The 14,446-nt window shown below is 40.4% G+C and overlaps 1 protein-coding gene across 1 annotated transcript; it reads right to left on the bottom strand.

Moving 5' to 3' along the window:
• Nucleotides 1–4,636: 4,636 nt before the first annotated feature.
• sncgb (synuclein, gamma b (breast cancer-specific protein 1)) lies at nt 4,637–13,119 on the bottom strand. The gene is made up of 4 exons (XM_042398091.1): nt 12,184–13,119; nt 7,964–8,005; nt 7,097–7,224; nt 4,637–4,789 (listed from the first exon to the last, which is right to left on the bottom strand). The coding sequence occupies exons 1-4, from the start codon at nt 12,302–12,304 to the stop codon at nt 4,637–4,639; spliced, it is 444 nt and encodes a 147-aa protein (XP_042254025.1). The 5' UTR covers nt 12,305–13,119.
• Nucleotides 13,120–14,446: the final 1,327 nt, after the last annotated feature.

Below are 14,446 nucleotides of genomic sequence, written 5' to 3'. Positions count from 1 at the left end.
GGTACTGTTTATAAAATCAGCAAGTCTGCTTTGATGCCAACTTAAACATGGTGCATGATTTGTGTTTGTGTGTTTGAGGTGGGATTTGTGATTGTGTGTTGTTTAGAGTGTGCTGTGTGTGTGTATGTGTGTATGTGTTAGTACAAGTGTGATGTGTTGGTCTATGTGTGTGTGTGAATGTCAGATTGCTTGATAAGGCAACATGCAGTCATCAGTTTCCATTGGCCTCAAAGTAAAAACACACAAACCTGCTCCAGACACAAACACACACACACACTTTGCTGGCTGGACCTGTTCTATGTTAACACACACATATACTCACACACACATACAGTGCATACAGACACACACACTGATGCTGGGCAGATTAGCCATGGAGAGAGGCGTCACAGTGAGTGACAGGAAAAGGGAATCGTCTGATTGGCTGAGACAGTTGGTGGGCGGGAGAATAGCCAGACTAGTTTGTGTGAAATAAAAACTACCCTAAAACAACTACAGTACATATCCCAGAATTCAAGCTGTACACAGAGCGACACATAAAGCTGATCTATGATAAACCTTCACTCTGATGTCTTAGCGGACTGATTCCCTCACTGAATTAATGTTTTTTTATCACAGAAATCTGAATAAACTAACTGACTTATGTCCAGACTGCTGGTTTCTCTCGATGACATGCAAACCAGTTTCACTAAAAAGCAACTACACGATAACAAGAGGTGATCATCATCAGCTACTCATAATTCCTCCTTGAATTGAGTTTAGTTGTGCAATAAATGCCACATTGCTTCTGATTTTAACATTTTAAATCCCCGAAAACCTTTTTTCTTTACCCCATAAAACCCAGTTTTCCCCTTTAATTTTGTCTCAAGTTGCTTTAAGATTGAAAAAAAAATCTTACTCCACAGCTTTTCCCAACTCTGAACAAGTTGAAACTATTTCCCCTGACATATTTGGAAAGTTTGGGATCTCCACTAGAAGTTAGAATAAGGTTTGAACAGAGTTTAGCTGTGCAGCATGAGTTTATAATGTGTGGTGCTCCTGTGGAGTTGAAGACAATAATCGGCTTCTTAAATACTATAAGTGATGAGGTCCTCCATACATGAACACAATATTTTCTCCCAAAGTTAGAGCAACATTTGTTTGTGGTCTTGACACTGCTTTAAACTGGGCTGGGTTGGGAACAGGGATGTCCATGAACTAGAATTTAACAATTTAAGAATCACAATCTGGTTGTTTGCTTATGATTCCTGGGAGATTCCCCCGTCAATCTTACCTAATCAAAACAACAATTCTTCACTTTAAACTCTTATTTATATTATATATTAATTTATAACTGATGATTTTCTTTCTTCTGTTTTTACCTTTGATCTTTGCTTATTTTGCCACAAATATTTAATCCTATGAAAAAAAGTGAGAAACTGCTCTTTTTCGTTTTCATGCATCACATGAACACAATTCAAGTTGCCACTTTAACAGCTGAGAAAAATGAGCACTGTGTACTGCTTCCCGGTTAATAACCCTGTTTCTAAACGTCGAGGCGAAACACACACTAAGCCATACAAAGCTACACAGAACAGCTGCTACTCTATAGTTACAACACATCACAAGTCATTCTACACATCTGTGCATGCAGTCTACTGTAGCTAACTAACTACTGCACACTTAACAGAATGATATCTGTCTTCCCCGCACAAGCCTCTGGAGCTTTTTTTATTTTTTTGGTACGCCAGCAGCTATACATGCACACACATATATAAGCTCCCATGGACACACACGCACACAAACAGTAGCTCACACACCCTCTCGTACCATGCCTCAGTCACACAATGAGTAACTGTTAGTGGACTGCAGAGGCTTAACTGTACTTGTCAATGTTTTGCCCAGTGTGTGCATCTGTGCTGGCATTCGCGGTATGTACTGTGTGTGTGTGTTGCATGCATGTGCCTAATGAAGGTGTGTCTCTTTTTGTGTGTGTGTGTGTTTGCGCGTGAGGTTTCCCTATAGGTTGGTAGGCGTGGGGGGGCGGTAACAACACCAGGATTCATATCAGGACGACACTAACACACAGGTGAGGCGAGGGAAAGACGGGCAGTGGAAGAAAAAGCTACAGGCTGCGGAAAAATCAGAGGGGAGGAAAAGAGGTGAGGACGGGTGACAGAGGGTGTAACAGAGGGGAGGCATCAGGGAGTGACGAGGCAGAGAGATGGGGATAGGGGCTGAGGTGCGGCATCCGGAAGAGTCTGTTTTAGTTGATTTGGTTTCCGTAAAGTCACAAAAAAATATGTTGAACATCTGGAGTCTGGTACAGCGAGGCGAGGGGAGCGAGGGGCCACTGGAGAGGACGGGAGGGGAGGTCCTTAAGACAACTAATACCCCTGGAGGAGGAAGGAAATAAAGATAGAAAGATACATTAGTCATGAAAAAAAGTATTTAGATCCTTTACTTGAGTAGAAGTAGCAATACCAGCATTACAGGTTAAAGGAGCACTCCACTGATTTTACACATCAAAATCAGTTTACTAAAGTTTTACTGCAGGTTTTAAAAAGTCATCGGTTTCCTCAAAAAAGGCCTCAAAAGGTATTAAATTGTCTTAAACAGTCATTTTCACTTTTTTACAATATCCTCTCTTTAGGTTCTGATTGGATGTTCCTGTTTTAATGACAAATGGGAGTTTCTTGTTATAATAACTTACCAACTTGTCATGTTAGAATGAGAAAATTTAGTTTTGAGATATGTTCATTATGTGAAATAGCGAGAAAGTTTTGCGATATAACAAGATAAAGTGTTGTGTTGTTATTACAAGAAACTGAATAATTTAGTATCTAGTAATAACGAGAGAAGTATGTCATTATAACACAAATCTATCTTGTAAAGTAAAAAGGATCTTGTAACACAGAAAGGATCGTGTCAAAATGAGAAAAGTGTCTTGTTACCAACCTTCTCAAACCTGAGCAAATACTTTTTCATCAGGGTGGCAGCAATGTGCTGCTGAAGACAAACACATATAGGAGGCACTGCCACTACTGCTAACTTCAGCAGCTAGAAGAGTCATCGCCTCATAATGGGCAAATATCAATATGAGCAAAATCTTAAATGAATTAATCCATTTTTAATTGGTTAATCCATCCATTCATTTTCTGCTGCTTATTCAGGTCCAGATTGCATTAATTGAATTAATTACATCATTAGAAATTATTGTTATACACTGCTGGGAAGTACTGAAAAAATCATATTGTTCTCTACTGGCTTTCTGTGATCAGTATGGTCATGAAACAAGGTTTAAATTACATTTAAAAGGTCTTCAAACGTCTTAAATTGAACTTGTTGAACCCTGAAGAAATGCTGCACCAGTCATGAGTGTTACTCATGATGTTGTTGATGCTTATCACCTCTACTAACAGACACGCATCACACCTCTGCACAATGTTGGCACCAAATCAACTGTAATGCACACTGAGGCCCTTCCCACTGTCTGTCCGAGTTTCTGGAATGTTGTATATTGTTGTTGTATATTCAGTCATGTCACATTTATCCCTGTTCAATCACCTGTTGTCTGTCTTGATTTTAGAAAATACCTGAAACCAATTGATTTGCTTTGAAAACAAGCAGGATACAGCACTTGTGGATTATTTCACTTGTTCTGAGAAGTCAATTATAGATTAAAATGATTTGATAAGAATGAGATTGTTTGTTGGGAACAAATGCATCACAATATAAAAGGTGAACATATATGTCAAATAGTAAAGTAACTAAAGCCTCAGAAGTAAAGAAATAAATGTAGTGGAGTAAAAAGAACAATATTACCCTATATATAAGGTATATATATCCACCACTGCATCAGGATTATTTCAACTTCACTTAGAGACACAAATTTATAACAAAAAGCCTGCTGTACAAACTTGGGGAATGCTAAATATTAAAAAAACATATATATGGTAAACATTTTGTCCTTTGCTACATCAGTTTTGACCAGTGTTTTATCGTAAGTACCACTTTAAAGTCCTGCATTCAATATCAAAAGTGAAACCACTCCTTTCAGAAGCACAGTCTGTACTTTATGTTCATAGGTTTCATTTCACTTATTCACTTATATAACTGAAACTTTTGACTTGAAATTGATAGAAAAAAATCATTTTGTGTTTTTGTCAGCTTATAATAACCATATATATATATATATAGGTATATATATATATATTTCCCTGCTGTTTACAAATACTACTGAGCTTATGAAAACTTAAATAACTTACATTTAGTTGTAGTCTCTTACGCTTTCCTGTATTACAAAACCTGTCAATTAAATTTTGGGTGTTGTAGTATCCACTCCTGTGTTTTAAAGTTTGGGGGGCTATGATTTGGTTTGATCTTGGATCACAGATTCATACTTTAAATTTGTAAATTATTGATGATTCAATGCTATTTCAATGTTGTATCTGACCTAAGTGGTGCTACTAAACTACTGCATCTACTGTTTAATCATTTTCATCTAAAGCAATTTAGTGCATTTATCAAGCAGCCACATACTGCAGCCATTACATAAACTGAAGAGTAAAGAATATAATATTTCCCTCAGAAATGTAGTGGAGGAAAGTATAGGTCTCACAAAAGTGAATACCTGAATTGATAATGAAAATAATTGTCAGTTGCAGCTATAATTCCTACTCATGCTGCTCTTAGCCAAAAGTGTAACACATAATTTGATCTGACTGATCTTCTTTGCACCAATACCGCCCTCAAGGTGTTTCCTTACCTCTCCTCCTTCTCCACCTTGCTCCGCTCCTCCATATTCTCCCTGTATGAGGAGAGAGAAAAAGTGAGAATAAATTACACAAAAAAAAGAGTTGAAGTAGACGTTTCTGAGAGGATGACAGGATGAGGTGATGGCAGGGTGGAGGGCCACAAGCACCAATGGCTATCTAGCTTTCGTTTTCCTCCAGCTCTGATTCGGTAAAGCAGTTAAGACTATAAAGACCATGCTGTATAAACTCTACTCGAAGTATCATGCATAAAACTCTCCAGGGGAAGGGGTCAGTTAGTTGATTAGAGCTTCACAGCGTGTAAGAGTGAAGTAAAGGCTCTCATGTAGGTGCACAGGCCTCGCTCAGCCTGAGATGTGCATTAAGCTATTTTGGTACATGCCATGAATATATTCACTGACTTATCTGACGTGCTAGAGATGTGGCTGAGAGCTTGTATGTCACTTAATGCTACACAGGGGAGCTACATGGTTAGAAATGGAGAAGTTTAGTATCATTGTAGCCTCAATCACATGAATGAGTAAGCATCTGAGATGTCAGGAGGAAGTGTTGGCAATAGTCAGAACTTATTTTATTTGAATAAATACAAAGTATCTTTGGAAATAATGAATATTTACAAAGATACTTATTTGATAGAAGCTTCTATCCAAAACTAAAAATACTGCGTTTGAATTTGGGAAGCATCACATTGGCTTCTGTTTCTCTGTTCTCCTGTTGATGCTCACTCAGTCTGTTGCAGGCCATTAGATACTATACACTGAGTTATTAGTTACACCTGTACAATCAATACAGCAGTCCTGCAATAAATCCCACCTTTAAAGGGTAGGTTCACAATTTTTTTTCAGTCTGTCTTAAAACAATAGTCAAGCACCTGTACGAACACTGAAACTAGTTTTGCCTGCTGTAATCATTCCTCCTGTTCATACTCACCATTAAAACATCCCTTTCAAATATGCTTATAATGTAAGTGATGGGGGACAAAATCCACAAGCCTCTTTTTGTTAAAAAATGTATTTAAAAGTTCATGTAAAGCTTTTATGAGGCTTCAGCAGTGGAGCTGAAGGAGGACTGTTGATTTTGTCCCCCATCACTTACATAGTACGCACATTTAAAAGGGATATTATAATGGTCAGTATGAACAGGAGGACAAACAAGAACTTCCAGTGTTCATTTGGGCACCTGATATTGTTTTAAGACCGACATGAAAAAATAGTGAGGATATCCTTTGAACATAAAGATTCTGCTCAAAAAGTCAGATTTATTGCAGGTTTTATCAGATTGGATTTAGAGGTGTCTCTACTACTTAATACATGGGTAACTTGGTGCATATAGCATGCAGAACATCCCCTCACTGTCTCCTACTTCACCCCATCCCACCCTAGGATGACCTATGACCCCCCTCCCCCACAGCCATGTCCAACAGGCACCTCGTATACAGGCTCCTCCTATCAGGGGAACACAGATGAGACACAAACAACATAAACAAGAAAAGGTAAGAACAACAGCAACACAACACAGCAACAATACACAGGACAGAAGCATTGCCACGATATTACAACAAAAGAAGCAACACAGACACAGAAAAACTATTAGAGAGACATGCATGAAAAACACAAAACTAGCCTGGTTCCAGACCCCTGAATCACACAGCGATTCAAGGAGAATGGTAATAACTATGGTAATAATGGTAATTCAGTCTGATTATCAGGTCAGTGTTAAGTTTTGTAAACTTTAAGTCACATATTAAATTAAACAAATATCTTTAGGTAAAAATTTCAAGAACTCTAATAGATAGTTTGAACCCTGGAACAAAATTCATACAATATACATGCAACCCTAATCCATTTATCTATAATAGATAAATGTATGAAAAACATTTAAATAAAATAAGAGTAAAAAGGATAGTAAATTCATACAACATAGCATGTTTAGTATCACTGCAGCGCTCTGATGTGTTGGATATGGAGAAAGAGCTCTATCTAGTGGCTGGCCTCAAACCAGCTGTCTACAAAAGATCAGTCAGTATCAGTTTCAGGCTGAATCTTACTTCTGGACCTGTGAGTGTCCTCAGGTTTGTCTGAGCTTGTAGCAGTATGACATCAGATATAGTTCAAATCTTTGGTTCTCTCTCTCTCACAAAACTCTTCTCCTCCCTAAAAATTGTGTGTTTTTTTTGGCGTTTGGAGTGCAGCTTCAGTATATAAGCACTCCTACACCTGCAGGAGTGTTTCTTTCCTTGTTCTGACGTGTTGTCTATAGTCCAAAGGTGCTAAAGCAGGTTTGAAAAAGCTCAAACCTTCTGGAAACTGTTGATGTGACCCAGCATTTGCACAGTAACCGACCTGGTTGATGAGCCCGGATGACGCGGCGACGTTCTCAACACCCTCCACGGCTGCCTGTGATGCTTCAGTAGCCCCAGCAGCTGCTGCGTCTCCAACGATGTTGGCCTGATCCACAGTCCTGTTGGCCACTGGGGCGCAGAGTGGAGGAGGGTTAGTAGTGAAATTGACACACACACACACACACACACACTCACACACAATCATGTTTCCATCACTTCAGAGGACATTACATTGACTTACATTCATTTCTTGGAGTCTTATCCTAACCTAAACCATAATCACCATATGCCTATCCTTAACCCTTACCCTAACCTTTGTATTATCTTTTTATTCATTTAACTGAACAATGAAATACATAAAGGACTCATTTCTTACATGTTTGTCCTCCTCCTTCTTAACATAGTGGTTAAGTCATGTATTGACAGAGTGTGTATCTATGGTGAGTGCTTCATTGGTCCTGTAGAGTCTTTAATTTAACTATGTAATTAATCATAGAGCCCCAAACAGACTCAAATTTTCCAGATGTACTTAATTTTCTCCAGGTTTAAGAACATCATGAGGTCTTTGAGCTATAGAGATGCTTTGGGGCTTGTTGTTGACTTCCAGTCCAACAATATTCTTCTACAACCTTTACCCTAACTTTAACATAAGCTAAACTTACCTTAACGTTAAACCAAGTCTTCACCCTAAAATGAATGATTTATGTTAAGGGGACATGCTTTTTGTCCCTATAAGGGAGGCGAGTCCCTACAACTACATAAACAGATTTACGTCCCCATAATCTGAGGAATACACATGCACACACACACACACACACACACACACACACACACACACACACACACACACACACACAGCTTTTCTTACCTGTGTTTACTGATGACACAACTCCCTCCTTTGTCTTACTGCCTGAGAATCAAAGAAGGATATCACAATCACATTCAAGTACAGTACATGGTTAAAATGAAGCTGTCAATGTTTTTACTGCTTTACTACTTTATAGCAGATGATAATCGTATCATGCATATTTTTATTACTTTGGTTATGTTATATTTTTTGTGCATTTATTTTTTATTCTGACAGTATTTATTTTTGTCTTTTAATCAGTATCAGTGAGGGCGAATTAGGATGCGAGCTTGAAATGTCCATGATTTTATTGATCCATGAATCGAACCATGATCCTGATGACATTATGCATCTATTTATTCATGTTGTAATAATGAGAAGACAAAGTAGTAAACGTGTAATCACATCACAGTTATATCCTTATAATTAAACGGTTTCACGGTTTCCTTTTTGACAATGATTGCATCAATGTAATATCAATGTAATGTTGGTCATGGCTTTAACACGTTTTGGATAAACACATTTTTACATTCCCATATTTTTATATTATGTTAAATTTCCAGTCAGAGAAACATCTCTAATGTTAAAATTGAGTGATAACGTTCAGTATTTTGTGTTTGTTGTTGCTCCCACTAGACTGTGAGACAACCTTCCTGAGAGCGTTAGGTCAGCAGTATCCATTCCTCTTTCTAAAAATACATTTAAAGAGCTACTTTTACTAATGTCCTTTCAGTGTGACTGATGTCCTTCCCTGGCTGCTTCCTGGTCCTTTTTTTGCCTGTGTGAGTTGTTAAATGTTCTATTATCTTTCCCTTTTAACCTTGAGAACTCAGTCTTTGGTGTTTAAGCGTTCTATGAAGCTCGGCTGGCTTAGAGTCTGTGTTTTATAGATATTTTTATCGGAAAACATCTAATGATCAGCAGCTTCTCTCTGTGTATCCCTCTCTGCTCTACCAGCCCTGTGCTCATTACAGTATGATCCTAAGCAGATTAAATTGTAGTTATATAATCTGCCAGGGATAGAACGAGAGAAATATCTGCTGTAAAAGACGAAAGGTAAAACTAAAAGAAGGTAGAAATGAAAGGAAGGAGAAAGATGAGAATAAATGTGCAGATTAATAGAATAGAATTAGAGCACAGAGACTGTCCTCTCTTTGTACTTTCACACAAACGCAGATGATGCCTTTTACAGTATCCTGCATACATCCGTCCTCTCTCCATCTCCTGCTTACCTTCATCTCTCTGCACGCTCCCTGTGCTACATGAGCCACGTGCCTGACTACTGAGCAGTGCTGCAGTACAGCCCAACACACACTCACGCTGCAATGACACAGCTTCTTTCTCTCAGTCAACAGAGGGAGCCCCCCCCCCTCCCCCGAGTGTCAATGCACTGTGTGAATATCTATATCTGTCTGTCATCATCACATAGAACACGCTGTATTTAAGAAAGAGTGATTAACTTCTGATAGAACTTCCTTTTTAATGATCAAATGATTTTTTTGGACAGAAGCAGCTGAGCATAAGAACAAGAACAAAAGAGGAATTTTTGAAATAATCCTGATAATAAATAATCCTGTTCAAAAGCTTGCTGCAATAAATGAATATTGCACAGATTAGAGTGTGTGAAGGCTTTTTCCTATTATGAAATAATGTATTAGATGCACAAAGAAGTGGCTTAAGTCAATTTTTCCAGACAAGGATTTGTGCTGTAGCAGTCCTGATGAGATGGAGGCTCGGATATCACCCATATATTTAACGAAAACTTCTATCAATAGCGATATTTTTCATTCGTTTGTAGCAATAAAAAACATATAAGATATACATGGAGACATTCACATTGCATATACACAGACACACTTACTACCTATGCAAAAGAAACCTGTGCAGGAGAGCAAGTTCAACAAGTTCAGGCCTTGTATGAAAACCTCTGCGAGAGGCAAGATAAGCAAATTATTCGATATAATTAATAAGGGGTGGAAAGATGATTACAGGACAAAAAAAAATGTATAGCTGCTAGATTTTGATCATTATTAAAGAAGAGAGACAACTAAGCTTTTCACACAAATCTTTCTCTGGCAAAATGATTAAAGCCATATTTTCATATTGTTGAAAATCAGCATCTAGAATCTTTTTCTTGCATATTATTGATGAGTTCCTCAAAGAAATATCAGACTTTTAGGAGTTCTTTGTGGCTGCTTGTGTTCAGTGTCCCGCTATCTATCTATCTGTCTATCTGTCTGTCTATCTGTCTATCTGTCTGTCTATCTGTCTATCTGTCTATCTATCTATCTGTCTATCTGTCTATCTATCTATCTGTCTGTCTGTCTGTCTGTCTGTCTGTCTGTCTGTCTGTCTGTCTGTCTGCACAGGTTTGGCCTGCATGAAAGCGGCCATGCAGACCTTGATACTGTGTACCCACATTCACATGCTGCCGTTTGCACTCTGCTGCAGGCAGATACAATGGTTTATCTGAGCCATCGACCCTCTTCACTTCAGTGATCACATCTCCTCTCTCCTCTCTGGTTTTCTCTCTACATCTTCCTTTCCTCCCCTACTGATCTGCATTTGCATTTTCTTTCCCTCTTCCCTTTCTCTCTGTCTCTCAGTTCACTTTTACGTCCTCCACCCACCTCATCCCCCTACCCTTAACCTGTCACTAGGCTGTACTCTGTGGAACATCAAGGTTTCATTTTCCATCCTCTCCCTCTTCTCTCCACCTCCATCATCCCTCCATCACTACATGTCACCTATCTCTCTCTCTCTTTTCAACCGTCCATCTGTTCATACAGGAGCCACGAGACTAGAGGCTTTTTCTGACATAACACCCCTCCCTTCTCCCTCCCTCTTTTTCCTCTCTGTCTTTCCACTTGCATCCCTCTATCCTTCCATCCTTCCCTGGGGTGGGGAAGGTGGGGGGTGCGGGTGGGCAGGAGGAGGGGGGTTTAAGAGCTGTGGGGGGATGAAGGTGGTTAGTCATCAAAGCAGCACGCACTGGCAGGCAAATCCTGCTGCTGCAACGCCAAAAACGCACTCACACTCTTGCATCTACACAAGGATGGTGTGGAGGGTGGAGGGAGGGTTGATGGAGAGCAAATTGCTGCAGTGCTCAAGTGATCCTTGCCCCGTACACCTCACCTCCCTCCCCCCTCCTTCACGTTGTGACATTGAGTCTGGCACGCAGACAGTTACATCTTTTCATTTTCATTTTCATCATCATGATTAAGATTTGAAACTGCCAGGAGCAGTTTCAGAGCTGTCAGTCAGAGCTGCTGAATGGATGGACCGCAGATGATGACGAAGATTTCCACTCCTCTCCCACCCTCCAAAATTTTGCACCCCCTCCCCTCCTCTTGCAGAAGGCCCAAAAGCCTGGTACTTGGGGTAACCTTGAGATGTGACGCAGTCACTGTTTAAGCTAATGTAATATAGCATGAGTATAGTAAGTATCTGAAGGAACAAATCTGAACAACCACCAACCAATTACACTTAAAACGATATACATGTGTATTTTTTATTTAAAATTCCCAGTCTATATATATTTATTAATTTATGAATTCATCTCACAAAATATTTATGGCAGCCTGTTAAATGTAGGTCATCTCTGTTCTGTAAATTTAAAAATGGCAGGTAAAATGAGTTTTTTTCCCCTCTACTACACTGCTGCATTGAGTCTTTAACCAGACATCCCTTTGCAAACTGCTCCACAAAAAACTGAACGTGAATAAAATAGGAAAGATGAAAAAAAGCACCATCCTGCAGTGCCCCTCTTTACTCCTTTCCTTTTTTCTTTCTCTTTAATTATCTTTTTTTTTCACCATGAGACAGACCAGTCCTCCACCAGTTACAGCCAATTACAACTTCTTTTTTTATCTCCCTCTCCATCTATCACCCCCCAGTCTGTCTATCTCTCACTCTGATAGACCCCCACCCTCTGCCCTGCACCAGTCCTGCAGCAGTATCCTGCCAACGCTCACTCCATCCCCTCCTTCCTTTCTTCCTCCTCTTCCTCCTCCTCCTCCTCCCTCTGTTCCTCACTTCTCACAAGTGTCCCAGACATGGACACCCATGGGACCCCACCTCACAGCCCTGGAAAAAAGACATGATGTAACCACACACTCACACACACACACACACCAAAAAAAAAAAAAAAAAGAAAAAGAATGCATCTCACCTAAACTAACCAACTTTCTTCCTTTTTTCCCCGTAAGTCAGTGCAGCTCCACAGACAGGAGGTTACATACCTACATACATCACCCCTTCCTTGGTCTTGGCTGCTGCCTCCTCCATTCCAGCTTTGGTCTTTTCTGCGGCGGCCACCACTCCCTCCTTGGCCATAGAGAACCCCTTCATCAGTACATCCATCTTGGGCGACGAGACGGCTGGGCTCCCCTGCTCCAAACGGGCCTGGCTGGCTGGCTGGCTGGCTGGCTGGCTGGTGCTTACAGTGAGCGTGCAAAGGAGATGATGTGAGATGCCCAAGTGTGCGGCTGTGTGAGTGTGCTGGTGGCTCCTCCTCCCTTCGGTGCTACAACAGAGAGCTGAGAGGACCGCACAGCAGGGCTACAGCAGGCAGACTGAGAGAAAGAGGGGGGAGGAAGCAGCCGGTATGCACGAGATGGAGAGAGGAGGAGGAGGAGGAGAGACAGCCGGATGCTGCAGCATTTTTAAGTCGTGCTGCAGCCCCGCCCCTCAAACACCACTCCATCCCATCATCCATCTTTCTCCTGATGGCTCTCACTCATGCTCGGTGCAGCCTCTGCTCCGTTTGCATATTGTGATTGGCACGCTGCTCTGGACACACCTTTTTGGAAGCTGAGCTTGTGAGCGCTGTTACATAACCAGCAGGGCTTCAACACTATGGTGGAAAGGAAGCAGTTTTTTTTTTTACATCATATGCCTTGAGAGATTTTTGTCACGTCGTCTGTAATCACACCACACAGCTTGCAAAGATATAATTCCCTTTTCTGATTCTGAGTATTTCTCACTGTAGGCTACTTAATATCACATTTTTATTTATTCATTGTAATATCATGCCTCATTCAACTGAATTATTTGGGAGAGACAACGACAGCCCCTGCAGCCATTTTCATTACTGTGTGAGGAGAGAAACTGCTTTGTCATCTCAACCTGAATGAGTCACAACTGCACCCCCCCACCACCACCCCCCACCCCCCACCACCTCCTCCTCCTCCTCCTCCTCCTCTTCCTTCATCCCATTCCTCCCAGACATGCCGACTCAGCAGCACAGCAATTCGGTGGATGATTTTGATATGGCAACAGCTCCATTTTTCTTTCCTATTGTGTTAACTCCACAAAATGGGGACATATATACAACAGCTGGTGCATCATTATATTTTTTTGCCCTTGGTCCATGCACCTGAGCAAAGGTGAGAGAGGATATATTTTGGACACACTGATATATGAAAGGCTGGTTTATTGTTGCAGAGAGGAGCTTGTCTCGTTTTATGGGTCTTTGACATTCCAGGATCACACTGCCCCCTGTGGCCACAACAAATATGACATCATGACGCAGCATGATGTCAGCATGGTGGTTGAAATGAAGGCTGTCTCTATGTAAAAGGACTATTCAAGCATTAAATGGACAACTTGTAAGCTGTAAAATCATCACTCACATGGACTTTTTTCAGTTTTTCTGGGCTTGTGAAGGAAAATAAAGATGAAAGTCTGTCAGGTTTCTAAATGGTGACCATTAAACTGACACCGCATTTGAACACCTGTATTAGTGTTAAAATACCTGAGAACAAGTCCTTTCAGTGCTTATATGTATTTTCTTTCAAGTCTCAAGTCAAGTATCAAGTATGTAAAGTAAACGGTCAACTTCTAGTCAAATCTTAAATCCTAATTTGATTTAAAGCTGCACTAATCAATATTTCTAAATTAAAGTGGGTCCAATGATGAGGTGCAATGTGAAAGGGATCACTCATACTGATGAAACCACAAATACTTATCACCTGACTCTGCAGTTCCCCTCACCTCTAGCCTCTGGAGCCAACAGAAGCTTCTTGGCTCTAACCAATCAGAACAAAGTGGGCTCATTAGGAGGGAGGCCTTAAAGAGACAGGAGCCAAAATGGCCTGTTTCAGACAGAGGCTGAACTGAGGGGCTGCATAAAGGACCAGTTTAAGTTAAATAAGGAGGTTTTCTTAAACTGTAAATCATGCAAAGATATTCCAGTAGAGCCCTAGAATTTAAATATAGACCTGAGAATGTGTATGATACATCCCCTTTAAGCACAAAACAGCAGACAAATGTTAATGACTATGTCAAACACAATGAAGCATCTAGCTTTTCTCCTTTTTCTCAAAATAGAGCTCAAAGCAGAGTGAAAAGTGGATTTAGTTTGATTGACAACTCCAAATGAATGCTTAAGGTGCCAGTATACCTCATCAGAAGATAGGTTGAAGTGGTTGAAGGGGGGGGGGGGGGGGGGGGGGGGGGGGGGGGCTGTGTTCAAGAATTTCAAGATGTACAAACTAGTTACTT

This window comes from Thunnus maccoyii, chromosome 20 (genome assembly GCF_910596095.1).
Source record: "Thunnus maccoyii chromosome 20, fThuMac1.1, whole genome shotgun sequence".
In the NCBI taxonomy this organism is placed as follows: Eukaryota; Metazoa; Chordata; class Actinopteri; order Scombriformes; family Scombridae; genus Thunnus; species Thunnus maccoyii.
The sequence above is the reverse complement of the archived record's forward strand: the minus strand, read 5'-3'. Positions and strand labels throughout refer to the sequence as shown.